Raw genomic sequence first — 20,781 nt, 5'->3', positions numbered from 1 at the left:
CCATCATTGTTTTCGTCTCAGTTTTGTTGCTATTTTCACAGCTTTTTTCCCAGAAGCTTTTGGACTGGGGTAAAGCCAAACTGGAGAAAATGTGCTCGGTTCATGTGGGAGTTAAGGGGTTAATTATGATTTTACGTCACTTGTATGAAGAATATAATGTGTAAAATATGTAATACGCGCCGTGACTGTGTTTTGGTAAAATATTGCAATACTCCAGGTAGTTATCGAATATCGGTATTTTCACTCATACCGTGCCAGTGCCAGCGCGTTTGACACAAGTGACGTCCTCAAATCACTGTCTGGAGCGTCTTTGGGCGATACCATTCAGAGGGGGGACAGGCCAAACCAAATGCCTCATATTAAACCTAATGCCAACTTTAACCCCATAAATAGTCAGATATCTTTACTTATGCGTTATTACAGTCTTATTTACCTGTTGTCACTAAAAGAAAATTGGCCGAACAATCAATAAAACCCATGTCCCCAGCCTCATCCCCCCCGTTTCCCGCGCCGTGTTTGAGTCCAGCAGTTTGGCGCTGCACTTTCCGCCAAAGCTGCTCCTCTCCTCTGCACATTTTACAACTTTAGCAGCTCGTTTCCCTCCGTCCAGCGCCCGCACATGGACGATCATGTCTGAGGAGGAGAACAAAGTGTCCGAGGAGCTTTTCAAAGACGTCAAATTCTACGTGGTGGGAGACATCGACCAGGAGGTGAGGGCATGTTTTTTTTTGCAGGTTAGCTCAGGCGGATGCTAAGTTTGTAGCATTAGCATCTCCCATTGGAACTCAACGGGAAAGAGGCTAAACGAGCTAGCCGAGAGATTAGCGGGCTAACTTTGGTGGGAAACCCCAAACCTACGTGTTGGAATGAATGATACAGCGCAAGATTACAGCGTGTGTAAGGTTTTTAAACTCTTCAATTAAACACCTTTAGCTTAAGATGGTCGCAATCATAGTTTTGAGTTATTACCATTCCCCCATAGCATGCTAGCTCGGGCTTCTGACACACCTGACTGTTATTTGGGCGATTTAAAGCACACGAAAGGCTTATTAATTTGCGATTCTCGTGTTTTTGGAGGTGCAGAACAGCAAAGTAAAGTCTGACATTGCTCCCAAGTGCCACACCGTAATGCCAAAGTCTGCGTACCTTGTTGCGCACGTATTAGTATTCCTGATTCTAACACTGTCCGAGGCTGTTGTGCTGAAGTTTTACGCGCTGTGACCAGGTTGTGTCCGTTTCAGATCGATGCAGTTTGTGTACATCTGGGTAAAGCCTGTATTTACCCGCTGGGGGGGTGGGGGGCAGAGACCTGTGGCACACGTCCTCGCTTCCTGCCAAATTGTGCTCCTTGGCGCGCCTCCTGTTTGTCCTTTAGCAGCAGCAGCCTGATAAGTTTTGACTGAAAACAGAAGTTGTCCCTGCGCAAATGTGTGTCCAAATCGATCCAAACGTATCAATAACACTGCGAGCAAAAGCCTTCCGTATATAAGTAACTTGTGGAGTCCAATAATACTTGCTTTGTTGTTTGTTATTGTCATGTTCCAGGATAGAAGCAGCAACTAGCATGTTTTTATGGATATTTTAGAAATGGGAACTTATTCACAGTGCTTCAAAATAAAAGAGGCAAGCTTAAAGACCTTATATCTGATTTACTTTTCTTTGCAAACGTGGGGATTGTGTGAATTTCTCATGGTTTGTTGTATCCAAACGGATTCCTTGCTTCCCCAAGGCTTTGCTAACTTCCCAATTCTTCACAAGGACGAGTTTATGGGCACGTCTCACAACTTTCAGGAAGTTAAACTAGCGCTGTAATGTAAACAACAGCTGCTTCATCAAAGGTCTTTATAATAAGATGCACAGCAGCACACAGTCTTTTTTTTCCACAACTCTGTTTTTGCAGAATACAGACACATTTTATTCCAATTAATTTGTTCACGTCTTCTAGGACCAGGCTCTTGTTTAACCCCTTAACTCCCACCTGAACCGAGCACATTTTCTCCAGTTTGGCTTTACCCCAGTCCAAAAGCTTCTGGAAAAAGCTGTGAAAATAGCAACAAAACTGAGACGAAAACAATGATGGAAATGTGAGAAAAAAGTGAGAAAACATTGACAAAAAAGTGACGAAAAATTGATGAAAAAGTGGCAAAAATGTCACAAGAAATTGACGAAAAATTGATGAAAAAATGACCAAAAATGTTATAAAAATTGGACCAAAAATTTGACAAAAAATAAATTAAAAAAATACGTCAAAAATAAGACAAAAAAATTTACAAAAATGTGATTAAAAAAAATTACAAAAATTTGATAAAAAATTGACAAAAAATTACAATTTTTTTTAACAAAAGTTACAAAAATGAGTTGAATACCCGACAAAAAAATGATGGTAAAAAATCTGATGACGGGAGGAAAAAGATCCTCTCGGTTCAGGCGGGAGTTAAGAGGTTAAAGCTGCTGTTTACTGTAATGTCTAGGTTGTCCATGCCTTTGTCAGAAGCACGTTTAAGGCTTATTTTTTGTCGTGTATGAACCTGTTTGTGTCCTTGTCGCAGGTGGTGCAGCTGTTGAAGGCGGGGAAAGGGAAGGAGGTCTCGTACAATGCTCTGGCCACTCACATCATCGCGGAGGACGGAGACAACCCTGAAGTGAGCGAGTCCAGGGAGGTGTTCGACCTGCCTGTGGTCAAGGTGAGAGTCTGAGCTGAAGCAGGTTCATTTACTGTAAACACTGTTTAGCTGGATACTTGATAATACTTAGAAAATACTTGTATGTTTTATAAAGTATTGCTATTGGTTTAATGCTTGTCTGAGTCAGTGTAGCCCAGTAATAGAAGCAGGTGATCAGTTTGTAGAGATGACTCTGTGGCGATTCATCTGTTAAATGCAGCACTTTGCTCAAATACAGACCAGTGCTGTTTTTGTCTCTTAGGGAAAATTGGTGAAAAATAATTATTATTTTTTTATTGGAAAAACCAAGTTACTCCCTTTAATGCTGTCCCTGGAGCAACAGCATCAAAAGTTTGATCTAAACAGATTTTCTTTCGTTACCTTCTTTCAATACTTTATCTATTTTACCATATCGTTTGATGGTACCCAGTCCTAAGTTTAGTCTCATTAACGTAAACTCATAAACGTCTCGTCATGTTTTTGTCACAAAATAACTATTTTTAGCTCTTTATCGTTGCATTATCGTCGTTAAAAAAAGGTGTTTGACGAAAACGATAGATACAGACATGAGCCGTGATTGACAGGTGAACTTCACGACTCACAGTGACGTGTGGACTCAAACGCAGCAGATACGTTTAGTGACGTTCATAAAAACAACAGTCAAAATGTACAACGTACTAAATTTGAGCATCATGATGAAGTAAGGCTCTAATTGTGAATCGTGATGTCGTGTTCCAGGGCTTTTCTTCTTATGCAGCTCAATTCTCAAATACAGACACGTTTTCACACTCACTGCTGATTTTTGATGCTGTCACCTCCTTAAAGACGATGTAAAGATGACAAATACACATTGTTGTTTTGGATTCATAAATTAATATATGTATTATTATATGTTTTATATGTGTTGTAAACTCTTAAGACTAACAGTTGTTTCGTTTTGCAGCCGTCCTGGGTGATCCTCTCTGTTCGATGTGGAGACCTTCTGCCGTATCCTTTAAGCTTTTTTATATAGATTAGGTGAACTGTTGTTTTAATCTATTGCAGAGTTTTTTTAATTTTTTCTTAACCTAAAACACAGAGTGACCGGGTTTTCCCCAGAGTCGGGACAGATCTTCTTTGGAGTCACGGCGTGTCTTCCTCGGGTTGGTTTGACGTGCTCTTTTACACTGAATTTACTCTGGAAACTAAATCACAAAGCGTCTTATCATTTCGCTCCTGGTCCCGTGCTTAGATTCCCGAGGATCTCCACTCGCTTTGGGCCTACGTCACTTTCTACGGAGGCAGCTGTCAGCTCAACCTGAACCGCAAAGTCACTCACTTAGTGGTGAAGGAGCCTAAAGGGGTACGTTAAATACATGTTTAATTTGAATGGAAATGTGGATTTGTTTTGTTAGTATGAGACGATTGTTTTGTAGGTTTAGTCAAAGTAAAAGTCGCCTCAATAGGTTTCTCCTCTTTTTGTGCAGGTGAAGTATGAGTGCGCTCTGAAACACCCCGGCATCAGGATCGTGACTCCGGACTGGATCACAGACTCTGTTAAAGGTACGAGCGCCAGTATTTACTGTCAGACTCTGGTGAGATGTTCTAATACTGAGCAGCACAGTGGTTAGCACTCCTGCTTCACAGCTAAAAAGTCCAGGTTCAATCCCCAGCCGGACGGGCCTTTCTGTGGAGCGCATGTTCTCCCTGTGTGTGTGCGTAGGTTTCCTCCAGTTTCACTTACCCCTAAAAACATGTACAATAGGCCAGGATGAATGAGTCTGTGTTTGAAAGTGCACACATGGGGACGACGGATGGAAATTGGCCCATGGCTACAATCGGGTGTGCATGGAAAAAGTTTGCTTTTTGTATTGTTTTGCCCTCATCGTTTATATGAATCTATCGTCACCGCCCTGATAAGTTGCATTAACCGAAAATTATTTGTCATTTACGGAATATTTTTAGCTTTGTCGTAATATTTTTAGTCATTGAAAATCGAGGCTTTATGAAAGTCCAGACACAGCACTGCTCTGTCTCTGAGCATGAGGCTTTTTTTTTTGTATCTTTATTTGAATTGGGACAGTGCACATTAATCTACATGTGTTTCTTCAACATGTAAATGTGCCGGAGTTAGCCATGGAGGCTAATTTTCATCTGTAGTCCCTTGGCAGGTTGATGTCATGACAGGACAAACAGTCACAAACATGCAGCAAAAACACCATCACAGAGACATAAAAAGACAGTGAATGATGAATGATAGCAAGAAATATGTAAAAAGTAGGTAAATGTTCACAGATAAAAGATCAGAAAGGGACAATACACAAAACACCACAATCTTCTACACAGCAAGACATGTGTCAGTGGTTGGTGACTCAAGACCATGTTGTGTTCACATGTCTGATTGTCCAAAAGCCACTTCTTCACAGAGTTTCTAAAAGTGTGGAATGAGGTCAGGTTCCTCAGTTCAGTTGGGATCAAGTTCCAGGCGTGAGCTGCTCTTACTGAGAAGGCAGATTGTCCAAAAGAAGTCTCTTTCTAAAGCGCTCATTGCTCTGGTTATTGAGGAGCAGGGGATCCTCTGAATAAGTCGTCCTCCTTTAAAACCTTTATGCACAAGTTTTAACACGGTGCTGTTGCAAGTTTTGTGTTCTATGGTTCTGTTCAGATCAGGTTTAGTTTAGCTCCTTTTATTCTCCTGAAATGGCCCTGTCCGTCAAAATGACGTAGAGAAACTAACCTTAGTGAACCCGCTGTTCTCTTCTGTTTCCCATGTTCCAGGTAAATGCCACCGGGATGAGGCGCTGTATCACCCGCGCCTCACCTACACAGAGCCGGAGCTGCAGAGCGAGGATGAGTCCGACCAGTCGTCCAGCCCCAGGAGGTCCCCAGGCTCCAGCTCCTCCGAGTCCAGCCCGCGCAGACGTCCCGGCCCCAAGAAGTTCAACTCCGTGTCCCCGCCGCCCCGCAAACCGGAGCGGCGGCACGAGCGCATGTTCGACGACTCCGACGACGACTCCTCCACCGAGAAGGAGGGGCCCAACCTCAACTGGACGCCCGCGGAGGTGACCCCCGGCCTGGGCACGGCACGCAGGAGAGCGGGGCCCCCGGGAACCAGAGAGCCGCCCTCTGCAGCCGCTGCAACCGGAGGAGGAGGCGGGCCGGGGGCGAGCAGCATGATCAACCTGTGCACCTCTGTCCCGGTGCACGCTCCCGGGGCGGGGGCGGTGCCCGAGGGGCGCCCCGCTGCTACACCCATGAACCAGGCGCCACCTCCAGGTCAGACATTAAGGACCACAGGGGTGGAGGGGTTTCCCTGTGTTGAAAATGCTCTGAAGTGAATCATTTGTCCCTGGTCCACAAAAGCGTCTCTAAAGTTTGTCTCTAAAGTGTGTCTCGTGTTTTAGGAGCGATCCCCGGAGGCCCAGAGGCGATGCCCGGCTGGAGTCCGGCCGCTCGGACCCTGAGGAACATCACCAACAGCTCAGACATGCAGCAGAGCGGGCGCCCGGGCACCATGCTGCACGTAAGAGGACACGCTATACCTTTCTGTCACACAGGGGGGGGCTTTTAGGTTCACTGGAGAAGACATGTTTGTTCACAAAGATAATGAGTCCTGCTGCTGTTCCCTGGACCAACTGCATCAAAACTTGGATCTAAAGATAGATTTGTTTTGCGGTTCCTGCACTCGATCTCTTATTTATTCAATACCGGCAGTACCTACACTTTTTCTCCGATCCCTTACTGGCATCTTTTAACAGTGGACAGCCCTAATAAGGGCTGTGCAATTAATCGAAATTCGATTACGATTTCGATTATTACACTAGACAATCACAAAAATAGCATAATCGAGAACAAACGATTATTAAGGATGCCCTCCCGCTCGTCCATCCTGCGCGGTTTGTGTGACGCGTCTGATCAGCTGAAACACCAGCGCAGCGGGAAGAACTATAAATAATATCGTACTAATATTTTTTATGCCTAACTCTTGAGATAACGCCACTGTTAAGAGCTCACCTTGTGATGAAATGAGAACAGCTGTTTAGAAGCCTCGACATCCTTGACCCAGGCCCTGGTTTTGTTTAGTAGAAGAATCTAAAACTCTTCTTCAGGAGCTAAAAACATTAGCGCTGTGTGATGATGTCATCAGGCCGCGCGGCTCTGTTGGACAGGTGTGAGGGCTGGCCAGCAGGGGGCAGGTATCCCTAGGATTAGTTTAGAAACGTGAGCATGTTTAAAAAAAAAAAGCTTTTATTGTCCAAAGAAAATGTAGTCCATAGTTGTTGTTTTTTAAATAATAATAAAAATGAATAATTAAAATAAAGATTTTTTTTTAAGGCAACAAATAATCGTTTGAATAATCGTGATTTCAATTATTACTAAAATAATCGTGATTATTATTTTTTGTATAATCGAGCAGCCCTAGCCCTAATCCTGGAGGTGCTGGATGTGGCCTGTTGCTCTCAGATGGAAAAGGAACCAGTATTTGTGTATTTTGTAAAAAAGTAGTATTTGTAAATGTTGAACCTGATCATTTTACTTCAGTAACGAGGCTCATTATCCAACGACGGATTAAAGCCCAGTCATAATTTTTCCTGCCTCCATGGCTTTAGCCGATGTCGTCTCCTCTGAACCTCAGTCCGTACTAACCTCCATTCTGCTCCTTCTATGTGTCTCTCCAGCCCAAACTGTCGGGTCAGCCTTTGCCCGGAGACCGGCCCGCGCCTCACCCGCCTGTGCCCCAGCAGCAGTTCACTCCACAGGGGGCGCACGCTCCGCACCACCCCCTGCACCTCCAGAACCAGCACCACATCATGCAGCTCCACCACCAGCAGCAGCAGCAGCAGCTCCAACAGCAGCAGCAGCAGCAGCAGCAGGGCCAGGTCCCGGGGCAGATGCAGGGGCAAATGCAGGGGCCAGTTCCAGTGCAGGGCGGCCAGGGCTTCCCTCACCCCATGTCCCAACAGCAGCAGCACCCCATGGCACAGCAGCACCCGCATCAGATGGCTCAGGTAAGAGGAGGAGGATTCATTCACAAGCCCATATATACAAGGGAACGCTATTAACCCCTTAACTCCCACCTGAACCGAGCACATTTTCTCCAGTTTGGCTTTACCCCAATCCAAAAGCTTCTGGAAAAAAGCTGTGAAAATAGCAACAAAACTGAGATGAAAACGATGATGGAAATGTGACAAAAAGTGAGAAAACATTGACAAAAAAGTGATGAAATATTTATGAAAAAGTGGCAAAAATGTCACAAGAAATTGACAAAAAAATTGACAAAAAAATATGAAAAAAATGTGATAAAAATGTGACAAAAAAATTGCAAAAATGAGACAAAAAAAATTACCAAAAAATGACAATGTGACAAAAATGTGATAAAAAAAAATTGACGAAAAAAATTACAAAGTTCCAAAAATGAGTTGAATACCCAACAAAAAAAGATGGAAAAAAAATCTGATGACGTGAGGAAAAAGATCCTCTCTGTTCAGGCGGGAGTTAAGAGGTTAAAGTGGCTGCCATTCGGGATACGATAGCATTAGCGGGCTGTATTTTCCGGACTATAACTCGCACCAGCCAAAGCATAATGAAGAAGAAAACATTTAAGTCGCACCAGCCTTGGCAACGACCTGAGCCTGGAGGCGTAACTGAACCCCTGACCAGCCTCTCCCGGCAGCACGTTACTCAAGCACCCATTTGCAAACCCGTTCCTCCAGCTGTGGCTATCGAGCTTTTAGCCCGCGGTTAGCTTGATTCGTTTTCTCCACTCCAGTAAGAGCAACCTCCGCTTTACGGCTCTCGCTCACTCCAAACTGCTGCTCCATTACTGTTTGTGGCTGCATATTTCACTGCTTGCAGCCTATATGCACAACTGCAAGCCTCTGGAGGGTCCTACACCTTGATGTTCGCGAGACTCCAGAGGCACCAACAGCTTTGTAGCAGCTGTTCTCTTTGGCCCTGTCCACACGAAGTCAAGCTGAGGACCAAACGCAAAGATATTTTATCAATCCAGTGTATCGTCCATACGAGCCCGGCGTTTTGGGGGTCTGTAAACGAACATTTTCCAAACTAGGTCCCAGAGCGGAAAGTTCTCAAAACGCAGTTTATGTGGCTCTGTTGTTACGACGTCTCCGCAACTTTTACTAAAACGATGACATCACAGCTCCAAAGTGGTGTCTGTTATCCATAATCTACTGACCTTATAATGAGTTTTACTCATGGATCTATGATGGTTTTACTCCGCTCCTCTTTGCTCCACAAGCCACAGGTGACAAGTAGAAAAACACGAGTCAGTCTGTGTTTTTGGACTGACAGTAAAAGTCCGGTCCATGACAAGTTTTTCTGCTTTAGTCCCGCTGCGTCTGAAGAATAAACTCTCCTCCTCGTCTCTTCTGTAGATCGTAAATCCACACACAGTAAAGCCTCACACAGGCCTGGAAGATGAATTGCGCCTTTTTCACAGTCCTGAGTCGACCCATGTGGACGCTCACATTTACTGAGCTGCTTCGTGCTTACAAAGAAAGTTTCTGAAAACATAAGCGTTTTGTCTTTGTGTGGATATAGCCTTAATCTGATGTATTTTGTCTGGCAGAAACCGTCCTCATTGTGCCTTTATCTGCACAAACCTGTGTGTACTCTTTATCAGCCACAAATCTGAATCTTATTGCTCTGTTTTATTGCCTTAATGTTTGGTGCAGCCCTGTGAGGCGACTTCTGTTGTGATATTGGACTATACAAAAACATTAAACTTGAAACTTGAATCTCAACATTTTCCTTCATTCCTCTGTTTGGTTGACCGTTAACAAATCTCACAAATGTTTCCTTCAGGCGCAGCAGCTCCCTCTGTCGCAGCAGCAGCAGCAGCGTTTCCTCCAACACGCTCAGCTGAGGCCTCAACATCCGCTCCACCCGCTCCAGCAGCAGAGACTCCACCTCCTACAGCAGCAACAGCAGCAACAGCAGCAGCAGCAACAACAGCAACAGCAGCAACAACAACAACAACAACAACAGAACCAGCAGCAGAACCAGCCGCACGCTCAGCCGCGGCCTCACCCTCTGCAGCAGACTCACCCGCACCAGCTGCAGCAGACGCACTTCCTCCACCAGACGCAGCACCCGCAGCACCTCCAGAGCCAACACCCCAATCTGCAGACGCTCCAGAGCCACACGCAGGTGCTACAGCAGCAGCAACAGCAGCAGCAGCAGGGGGCGCCGCTCAGCACGCAGCTCTACGGGCACGAGCCGGGGCAAGAAGGTCAGTGCTGCACGTTTTACCAATGTTTGTATTAGTTAAAACTCCCACCTGAACCGAGCACATTTTCTCCAGTTTGGCTTTACCCCAGTCCAAAAGCTTCTGGAAAAAAGCTGTGAAAATAGCAACAAAACAATGATGGAAATGTGACAAAAAAGTGAGAAAACATTGACAAAAAAGTGACGAAAAATTGATGAAAAAGTGGCAAAAATGTCACAAGAAATTGACAAAAAATTGAGAAAACATTGACAAAAAAGTGACGGAAAATTGACGAAAAATGACAAAAATGTGATAAATGGACCAAAAAATGACAAAAAAAATGATGGAAAAAATGACAAATGTGACAAAAAAATGACTAAAATTTGATTTAAAAAAATGATGGAAAAAATGACATGTGACAAAAAATTACAAAAAAAATTACAAAAATGTGATAAAAATTGACACACAAAATGACCAAAATGTGACAAAAAAATAACAAAAATGTGAAGAAAAAAAATAGACAAAAAAAAATTACAAAAAATTGACGAAAAAAAAAAAAATGACAAAGTTCCAAAAATGAGTTAAATACCCAACAAAAAAATGATGGAAAAAAAAATCTGATAACGTGAGGAAAAAGATCCTCTCGGTTCAGGCGGGAGTTAAGAGGTTAAAGGTTTCGGTTTGAATCCCCAAAGTCTCAGGTTTCCTCTTTGTTTGTCCTGTGACTTTCCAGCCCATAAAATACGACGACTTAATTCCGAGCTTCTCTCTTCTCTCCCAGTGCCTGCAGACGGATTCCTCGTGGGCTGCGTATTCGCCATCGCCGATTATCCCGAACAAATGGCCGACAAGCAGCTCCTGGCCACATGGAAGCGGGTGAGAAGCTTCTGTCTGTGTTAAGTTACAGCTGAATGTCATGTGTGGTGTGTTGCTGGCTCCAAAGGCTCCAGGGAAATACGTTTATTACTATTGAGGAAACTTTTCTTTTCAGTAAATGAATAATAATGAGCCGGACTATAGCCTCATTATTAAAACTTGTATTGCACTTTAAAAGCCTGTGTCACAAGTTTCTGCTACACTGAAGGCAGTAAACTGGCCATTTACCACGTGGCTAAAATGTGTTGTTTATATCCCGATCTCTTATCAGTCCCTCCAGGATTTTGCAAGCATTTTTTGTGATTTTTGCGGGATAAAATGCCCGATCGTGGGCCATTTTTACAGAAGTTGCGATGAGAAGTCAGTTTTAACCAAATAGACTCTGGGGAATGAGACATGTATTAAAATATCTGTTTAAATAGTAACTCAACTTGTACAGCTCTTTTCTACCTATTTCAGGCTCAAAGCGCTTTTCAGTAAGGAACCAGTCACCCATTACCTCAAGGGTGTTACAGTTTATTTAAAAAGTAATTACTTAAAAGTGGTATTTGTAAGAAAAAGGACAATGTTGCCGTCAAAATAAACGTAAAAGTTTACATTTTACTGAAAATATAGCTTTTCCAAAAAAAAAAAAAGTTACATTTTCCCCCTTTTTCAATCTGAAATAGTTCCATGTACCCCCTGCTAGGTCCTCGAGTACCCCCAGGGAGTCCCCGTACCCCTGGTTGGGAAACACTGCTCTACAACAAGGGCCAGATTCAATCATCTTGCAGGCCGGATGTGGCCCGCAGGCCGCCTGTTGGAGTCCCCTGATTTACAGGATTGGACTCAACTTTGGGAAGTTTTATTCAGAGGGAATTAAGAAATAAAGGAAAATCCTGTTTTATTGACTGTTCAATCCCAACAGAAATGCACTTGTTTATTCAAAAAGATCTTTGAACTGAATGTCACAATATAAGACCAACGTTTTAAAACTGGCTCTATCCATGATTTAGATTTTGTCGCCAAAAATATGAGACATTTTGGCCATTTTTATGCAGATGCCCTATTTTGATATTAACCCCTTAACTCCCACCTGAACCGAGCACATTTTCTCCAGTTTGGTTTTACCCCAATCCAAAAGCTTCTGGAAAAAAGCTGCGAAAATAGCAACAAAACTGAGACGAAAACAATGATGGAAATGTGACAAAAAAGTGACGAAAAATTGACGATGAAAAAGTGGCAAAAATGACACAAAAATGTCACAAGAAATTTACGAAAAACTTACAAAAATGTGATAAAAATTTGACCAAAAAAGTGATAAAAAAAAGGACAAAAATGTGACAAAAAATGACAAAAAAATGACAAATGTGACCAAAAAATTGCTGAAAAAATTACAAAAATGTGACAAAAAATTACAAATGTGAGAAAAATTGATGAAAAAATGTGACAAATGACAAATGTGACAAAAATTGATGAAAAAAATGACCCAAAAAATGACAAAGTTACAAAAATGAGTTGAATACCCAACAAAAAAATGATGGAAAAAAAATCTGACGTGAGGAAAAAGATCCTCTCGGTTCAGGCGGGAGTCAAGAGGTTAAACATAAAATGACACAACTTGCAATACATTTCTGTCCCATATTTAAGTCATTAGCAAATTTCTTTAGATCTCTACATTGTTATTTTTTCCCCCCTATTCATCTGCAGATTCTCTTTAATCGTGGCTTAATTTTCCATCTTTCCGGATGAAAGACGGCCTTGAACGTTTTACATCAGAGCCAAAACTGTTGTGTAACTGACGGACATTTCCCGTGTTGGCAGGTGATCCAGGCGTGTGGAGGCATCGCTGACACCACGCTCACGAGCCGCTGCACTCACCTGCTGTGCGAGAGCCAAGTCAGTAACATGTATGTGCAGGTAAGAGTCCGCCAGTGAAACGAGAGGAGGCCGTGAGTCCTGCCGGTGTCTGATGTTTGAAACCTTCACGCTTCAGGCTCTGCGGGAGGGGAAGAGGTGCGTCACGGCTCACTGGCTCAACACCATCCTGAAGAAGAAGAAGATGGTTCCTCCCAGTCGGACGCTGCACCTGCCCTTCGCCTTCCCCCCGGGGGCCAAGCCCTGCTCACAGCACGTACGGGACACACGCTTTACAGAATATACAAACCTGAGGGCCACGCTTACTAACAAAACCTAAGAAACAACAGCCAGTAATGTAACCACTGCACAATAATAAGTGAAAAACGTAATTCTAGAGTCACCTGGTTTAAATGGATGAGAAGAAGAGGGAATTTATCCAGTTTACAAATGAGTGTATAACCTCTGTAGCTCCATTCCTGTGGCTAAACTTGCCGATCACAAAGCGAGTTGCCCTCACCAAAGCACAAATCCGGGCTCAGCGATATTGAAGTATCTTGCGATATGGCTGTGCAATATAGTGATGAGAGTGAAACCATTTCAACCATTTTATTAAACACAAATCGTAAGAAATATGTAAATAGTAAAAACAGCACAAAGCTGAGTTCCGTGGCCAAATAATGCTGGATTCAAGCGTTCTACGTGGAAACCGCGATAGTAAGAGGTGATTTTGCCGATGATGGCATTTAACTGCTGTTAGCATAACATTAGCCTAGCGGTGGGACAATATTTCGATTTTGTGATGCATCGCTAGATTTTGTGGGATGATACGATGCCAATGCTTCTTATTCTGATAACGATACTTTTGATGACATCATGCAGATCAATGACCAGGATCATGCATATTAATGAGGTAGCAGTGCTCCACAGTTTAAGTTAATAGAGGCCAATGATGATTAAATGAATTAAAGAATTTAGTCAGAGCAGTAGAGGGCAGCACTACGATTTTAAGCACTTGGACCAAACACTGTCACACTAATATATTCCTTAAATACGTTTATTTTATCATTATAAATAAGTGTTATTAAATTAATTTGTGGGTGATTTATTCCTTTTGAAACAGGACTTGGTTTCTTGTTTATTTAAATGTACATGAAGATGTTGCTGACAGATCAATCCATTTTCAGTGAGTAAGTCAGGAATCGTTTAATCACTTGTATATTTAAGAAAAAGGATAAAAAATGCATGTTTCATGAAAAACTTGTATTGTAGGTTATTTTTCTGCAATACATCATTTATCACAGTATCGCCATTAGGGCTGAAACAGCTAATCGATTAATCGACAACTAATCGATTATTGAAATAGTTGTCAACTATTTTAGTAATCGATTAATCGTTTTCTAGTGAACACAGACTTAAAAAGAGCAAAAATTACATGAACATTTTTTTTGTTTTTGATGGAAATCTACTTTGTTTTTCAAGTTAGGGTCTGTAGAGTTTTGTACATTGAAAATTTCATAGATATGTCTGTGTCTCCAATTAATAAAGCAGAACTGGCACCACAAAAACGCTTTACAACACAGTTTAAGTTTACTCAATCAACATGTCCTCAAGAGATGCCACTTTAGCTTTATGTGATTAAATTTAAATGAAAAAATACAATTTTCATACACCATTCGCAGCCAAGCGATTAATCGTAAAAATAATCGGTAGATTAATTGATTACCAAAATAATCGTTAGTTGCAGCCCTAATCGCCATGTATCGAATCGCGAGGGACCCAGAGGTTCCCACCCCTGTATTAGCTGTAGCTTGACTTCATAGGTCGTCTTGCCTTTTCAGATTAATTTCATAAACTCCATCAAAAAGCTGTATTTGCCCAGTGTTCACCTCACGACTCTTGACTTCATTTTAAACTCTCTCCATTGTGTGTGATGGGGCCTCTTTTTCCTTTTACTGATATTTGTTTTTGCCGCCTAAGTATCAAAGTATGAACCCAAACCTACACGTTCGCTCTGTCCTCCCTCAGATCATCTCCGTGACCGGCTTCGTGGACTCGGACCGAGACGACCTGAAGCTCATGGCGTATTTGGCCGGAGCCCGATACACGGGATATTTGTGCCGCAGCAACACCGTGCTCATCTGCAAAGAGTAAGACGCTTCTCATTTACAGCTTTGGGGTGTTCGTACTAAACCTCCCCTTTTAAAGACTGCCACATTCACAAGAAACGGGCACTAGTTTGATGAATAACTGTTTGTCTCCTCAGGCCGAGCGGGCTCAAGTACGAGAAGGCGAAGGAGTGGAAGATCCCGTGTGTGAACGCCCAGTGGCTGTGTGACGTGTTACTGGGGAACTTCGAGGCTCTGCGGCAGATCCAGCACAGCCGATACCAGATCTACAACCACCCGGAGCCGCTCGCCCCCAACCCACAGCTCGTCCTCAACCTGCTGGGTACGGCCGCTCGGGCTTAGATCAGGCCCAAGAATGGCATCGTCTATATTTTGTGTTTTCAACTGTAAATACAAGGTGTCATTTGTTCTGGGGTTCATCATGGGTTTGATCTTTTTATGCTGAAAGTCCAAAAAGAACAGATGTTTTCTTCTGTTTGCAGCGGCTTGGAGAGCTCCCATCAAAGTCGCCCCTGAAGCCTTAGCCGTGAGTTTAAGTTTTCCTCATTAAAGCTATAGGAATGGAGAGATCTTTAAATCAAACTAACCTTTGTGTTTGTAGAATCTGCAGCTACAGAAGCAAAAGCTGAACAACAATGAGCCGACCAACAAGAAGGCCAGGTCTGTACCTTCTCCTGTAGCTTCTCCTGTACCTTCCCCTGTACCTTCTCCTGTACCTTCTCCTGTAGCTTCCCCTGTACCTTCTCCTGTAGCTTCCCCTGTAGCTTCCCCTGTAGCTTCCCCTGTACCTTCTCCTGTAGCTTCTCCTGTAGCTTCCCCTGTAGCTTCCCCTGTACCTTCTCCTGTACCTTCTCCTGTAGCTTCCCCTGTACCTTCTCCTGTAGCTTCCCCTGTAGCTTCCCCTGTACCTTCTCCTGTAGCTTCTCCTGTAGCTTCTCCTGTAGCTTCTCCTGTAGCTTCTCCTGTAGCTTCTCCTGTAGCTTCTCCTGTAGCTTCTCCTGTAGCTTCTCCTGTAGCTTCTCCTGTAGCTTCTCCTGTACCTTCTCCTGTACCTTCTCCTGTAGCTTCTCCTGTAGCTTCCCCTGTAGCTTCCCCTGTAGCTTCCCCTGTAGCTTCCCCTGTAGCTTCCCCTGTACCTTCTCCTGTAGCTTCTCCTGTAGCTTCTCCTGTAGCTTCTCCTGTAGCTTCTCCTGTACCTTCTCCTGTACCTTCTCCTGTAGCTTCTCCTGTACCTTCTCCTGTACCTTCTCCTGTACCGTCTCCTGTACCGTCTCCTGTAGCGTCTCCTGTAGCGTCTCCTGTAGCGTCTCCTGTAGCGTCTCCTGTAGCTTCTCCTGTACCTTCTCCTGTACCTTCTCCTGTACCTTCTCCTGTACCTTCTCCTGTACCTTCTCCTGTACCTTCTCCTGTACCTTCTCCTGTAGCTTTTCCTGTAGCTTTTCCTGTAGCTTTTCCTGTACCTTCTCCTGTACCTTCTCCTGTACCTTCTCCTGTACCTTCTCCTGTACCTTCTCCTGTAGCTTCTCCTGTAGCTTCTCCCGTAGCTTCTCCCGTAGCTTCTCCCGTAGCTTCTCCCGTAGCTTCTCCCGTAGCTTCTCCTGTACCTTCTCCTGTACCTTCTCCTGTACCTTCTCCTGTAGCTTCTCCTGGACGTGTAGACTTTGTTTCGAAAGCCCTTGTCATAGGAAACTATGTTGTGGCTCAGGTTGGACGAGGTGCAGTCTCCCAGTAAGAAGCTTCCTCCAGAGTCCACGCCTCTCGTCATGTTCACGGGCCTCGAACCCAACCTGGTCCTGCAGTACACCAAGGTCTGTGAGATGATACATCACGTTCTCCTAATATTGAGGTGTCTTTGCTGAAAAGCCTCTCTGTCCGTGTGTCAGTGGGTGCAGGCGCTGGGCGGGGAGGTGGCCGACTCCAGTCAGAAGGTCACTCACCTGTTGGCCTCCAAAGTGTCGCGGACGGTGAAGTTCCTGACGGCCATGTCTGTGGTCAAACACATCGTGACTCCTCAGTGGCTGGAGGAGAGCTGGAGGAGCCAGAAGTTTGTGGGTGAGTTTCTCTGAGCTGCAGGTGGACCGTTCGCTCCTGAAAATGTGTTCAGTTTGTTTCTCGCTGAATCAGTTTCCTGTTGTGTCTAATTAAAGTGTTGTGTTTCAGACGAGCCGAGCTTCACTCTGAGAGACGCTGAGGCCGAGGTCCTGTTCAGCTTCAGTCTGGAGGAGTCTCTGCGGAGAGCACAGAGCTCTCAGCTCTTCAAGGTGAACACAAGGCCTTTTTCAACTTTCTGCAGTACGATCCAATAAACGACAGAATCAGTGTCATTTAAGTAAGGGATAATATAGAACGCTGGTCATTATCGGGAAAATAAGCACCGACGGGGCGAACCGGACCCCGACGCAAAGCAGAGGGGTCTTGTTTCGCCCTGAAGGTGCTTATTTTCCCGATAATGACCAGCGTTCTATATATTATCCCGCTTATTATACGGCCATTTGCCAACTGAACACACACAACATAAACTGAAAGGTTTATTTAATGACTTCCACATCAAATAGTTCCCAAAGGTTTGCGCGTTGCTCTACAACGTTTGGCTAGGCTAGAAGCAGCAAGGCTAGTAGCTAGCCTAGCTACTTAGATGAAGGCGCAGTTGGAGGAATGGTGGTGAATCTCTGGGTAAGTTGAAAGTCAGACTCACGCTAACTTCACAAGCGATTCCCCGACTTCTCTCACAGAGACGGGGACAGAGATAGTGTCGCTACTACGTACGTGCAGAGTAACATGAAAGCACAAACTCCGTTGCCATTGGCAGAGGTCCTTTATCAGAAAATAATGACCGGTAGAACGTTGGAAAATCCCATTGAAGTCAATGGAGCTTCTACTTGCGTTGTGAAGAGCCGTATAATATGACTTAATATTTACCGCCAGTACATTACGTTTTTTCTATTGTTAATCTTGTTTTTGTAATCTATTACCAAAGTCAAGCACAAGTTAGTTAATTGTAACTTGTGTGTTATTGAATAAATGCAAATATGAACCTTTAGAACAAGGGTTTTAGTTCTAGCGGCATCCATTGACCCTCAGTCAGGGTCTCCGGGCCTTTTAGACTTTGAAATTCCAGGTATTGAACTGTCTTAAGGTCAGCACACATTTTATAAAGAAAGGGGTTCCACACTACATGGCTGGATTTACCGTGATGATAGAACGTCTGGTGGTTCACACATAAAGACTGAGACGAGCAGACACACCTTACCAGTCTGTCAAACAGCTCATGCGTCTGCGTTCCAACTCCGGCTTCACTTCACTTTGTAACGTCTGCTGGGAGGAACCCTGTTGTTAAAATGAACCAAATCTTCCCACAGCATCAGCGGGGTTATATTTGATCCCGTATCCGTCTCGTTTCAGGGGAAGTTCTTCTACCTGACGCCCGGGATCTGCCCCAGCCTCAGCACCATGAAGTCCATCCTGGAGAGCGCTGGGGGGAAGCTGCTGCCCAAGCTGCCGTCGTCTAAGAAGGTCCTGGAGCACCGGCAGAACAAGGTGAGGAAACTCTCCACCACATTATATTTAACACCAATCTCCTTTTTTCAATTAAAGCCTGAAACGCATTAACTTTGAAGCGCTTCCTTCCCCCGCAGGGATCTGTGCTCTTTAATTGAATTCTAATTTCTCACAGATTATCATTTAGAACTGTTTAAATCCACTCTCCTCAGCAGAGTCTCTCCTCGATTTAAGATGAACCCGGTGAGAAGAATCTGCAACTTAACCATTTGTGTTTTATTTTTTTTACCTGCAGAATCTCCCAGAAATCATCTTGGTTTCCTGTGACAATGACCTGCACCTCCTGAGGGACTACTTCCTCAAAAACCTCGGTAAAGCACTCGGCTCAAGTCATTCCTCTGGTGTTTTTGTTGTTGAACATAAAACTAAACATATACTGCTTTGTTTCTCTGCAGACGTGCACAACGCAGAGTTCATCCTGAGCGGAGTTCTCACGCAGAAGATCGACTACGACTCATATCCTTTACAAACATTTATTCCGTGTAATAAAACAGACCTGTAGTATTTGGTTGTTTCTTCTAAAGCTCCCGTATTCCCTCTACGTTTTTAAAGGAATAGGCCACCGTTTTTACATACTGAGATATGTTCTTACCTAACCTTAGTCGAGTTAATATATCCCCGTCTGGTCTTTGTCCGTGCGCTCTGCCAGGCAAACGGAGCACATACGCAGCCTCTCCCACATGTCATATAGCTCCAAAAAAGCTCACGATAGAAGCTACCAAGCTCTTCCACGTGTTCCCTATTTAAATAAAGTTACGTGAAGTGTTTTCATGCGAAGTATATTTACACAGAAATGTAGCATGTCGATTTTATAAGCAAATAAAAAGGGGGACTATATTGTGAGGCGTAATGATACGAGGAGTAAAACGTCCGCGCAGTAACTCCTAAAGACTTCCCCCGCTCACTTCCGTCAATAACCTTTAGGAGTTACTGCGCGGACGTTTTGCTCCTCGTATCATTACGCCTCACAATATAGTCCCCCTTTTTATTTGCTTGTAAAATCGACATGCTACATTTCTGTGTAAATATACTTCGCATGAAAACACTTCACGTAACTTTATTTAAATAGGGAACACGTGGAAGAGCTTGGTAGCTTCTATCGTGAGCTTTTTTGGAGCTATGTGACATGTGGGAGAGGCTGCGTATGTGCTCCGTTTGCCTGGCAGAGCGCACGGACAAAGACCAGACGGGGATATATTAACTCGGCTAAAGTGAGGTAAGAGCATATCTCAGTATGTAAAAACGGTGGCCTATTCCTTTAAAGCCCGTCATCCAAACGCTGCCCAGTTATAAGACGCTTTTATAATGTGTCATTCCCTGTCCTGCCTGCAGAGGGAGCTCTGGGCCTCACCTGCCAGTCTCTCACTCTTGAGTTTTCAAAATGTAGAATGTGAAATATGAATATAAAGATCCTCAAAAGCATATTTTAAAGCCCCAGTTATTTAAGATAACGTGTGATTTGGGCCAAAAAGAGAATCCCGGTCCGGCAGAAAACGTGGGTCTCGGTTAAATTCTCAAACTCCATGATGAAACTGGGCCAGAGAGCGGAGCATAATCTGCGAGGTGGGGGATTACATTAGGAAAAGTGAAACCATATTGCAATTCTGGCGCCAAGTCCATTTTAAACCACACCGTGTAATGTTTCAGCCAATGAAAATAATGAAATAAAGACGACATTACAGATATTTTTATTGCTGGAAAATGACAAAAGAACTGGGACGGCCCTGGGCATAGGCGACTGTCGGGTGTCCGGCTCCTCAGACCTGACTTTAACTTTACAGGCAGCGGGACGTCTCCGGCTCGTCTCCATGGAGATGTGACTAAAGGCAGCCACATGTGAGATTTGGATAAGCTAGGTCCTCGTCCAAATGCATTCTTTGATCACCCACTGCAAACACTGCTAGGGGTATTATTCATGAGAAAACCAAGCACACGTTATTGTTTTATTTTTTAAATACGGTCAATACATAGGGCTGGGTTGTAGCATAAAGTTTTTTCCAGTACTTCAACGTTTTATGATGCTAGAACCTGAATACTTTTTTCTTTACCTAAACGAAAATATCTGTCATACAAAAAACAGAAAAAAGTGAGTGCATCAGTGGGTCCAAAACGTAGGCGCAGGTGCTCTTCAACGATCAGGTATCAACCTTGATAAACGGAACTAAAAAGAGCTCTCTTTTTAAGAGGTTGTCTCACATACCCCTTGAGTCAGTAATTTATACTCAATGTACCCCCAACCTCGAGGATCCTGCCAACATTTGTACAAAGTTACTAACTAAACAATGATTTATAAATGTAGTGTGTTATCAAAATAAAGCAAAATACTCTCAAGTCCAAACCTTTTACTGAAAAGTTTCATTGAGATTGACTTGTATTAAGTTGTAAAATACCGCTCCCATTTTCTTTTTAAAATCTGAAATTATTCCAAGTACCCCTTGCTAAGTAGTCAAGTGCCCCAAGGGGTCCGTGTACCCTTTATCATACAGAATCATAAAACAGAACAATAATGTTC

At 43.7% G+C, this 20,781-nt stretch overlaps 1 protein-coding gene across 1 annotated transcript; it reads left to right on the top strand.

Moving 5' to 3' along the window:
• Positions 1-528: 528 nt before the first annotated feature.
• paxip1 (PAX interacting (with transcription-activation domain) protein 1) lies at positions 529-18,771 on the top strand (the record flags this gene model as incomplete). The annotated part of the gene is made up of 23 exons (XM_079561611.1): positions 529-710; positions 2,550-2,684; positions 3,607-3,650; positions 3,742-3,805; positions 3,895-4,005; positions 4,130-4,205; positions 5,421-5,918; positions 6,047-6,165; positions 7,322-7,651; positions 9,468-9,894; positions 10,652-10,746; positions 12,550-12,645; positions 12,722-12,859; positions 14,611-14,732; positions 14,849-15,033; positions 15,194-15,237; positions 15,313-15,371; positions 16,417-16,519; positions 16,595-16,763; positions 16,872-16,972; positions 18,114-18,248; positions 18,505-18,580; positions 18,665-18,771. Exons 1-23 carry the CDS (start codon positions 630-632, stop codon positions 18,769-18,771), a joined length of 3,315 nt encoding a protein of 1,104 aa, XP_079417737.1. The 5' UTR covers positions 529-629.
• Positions 18,772-20,781: the final 2,010 nt, after the last annotated feature.

Source organism: Gobius niger (genome assembly GCF_951799975.1).
Source record: "Gobius niger genome assembly, chromosome: 8".
Taxonomy (NCBI): Eukaryota; Metazoa; Chordata; class Actinopteri; order Gobiiformes; family Gobiidae; genus Gobius; species Gobius niger.
Note: the sequence above shows the minus strand (reverse complement) of the source record. Positions and strands in the feature narration are given on the sequence as shown.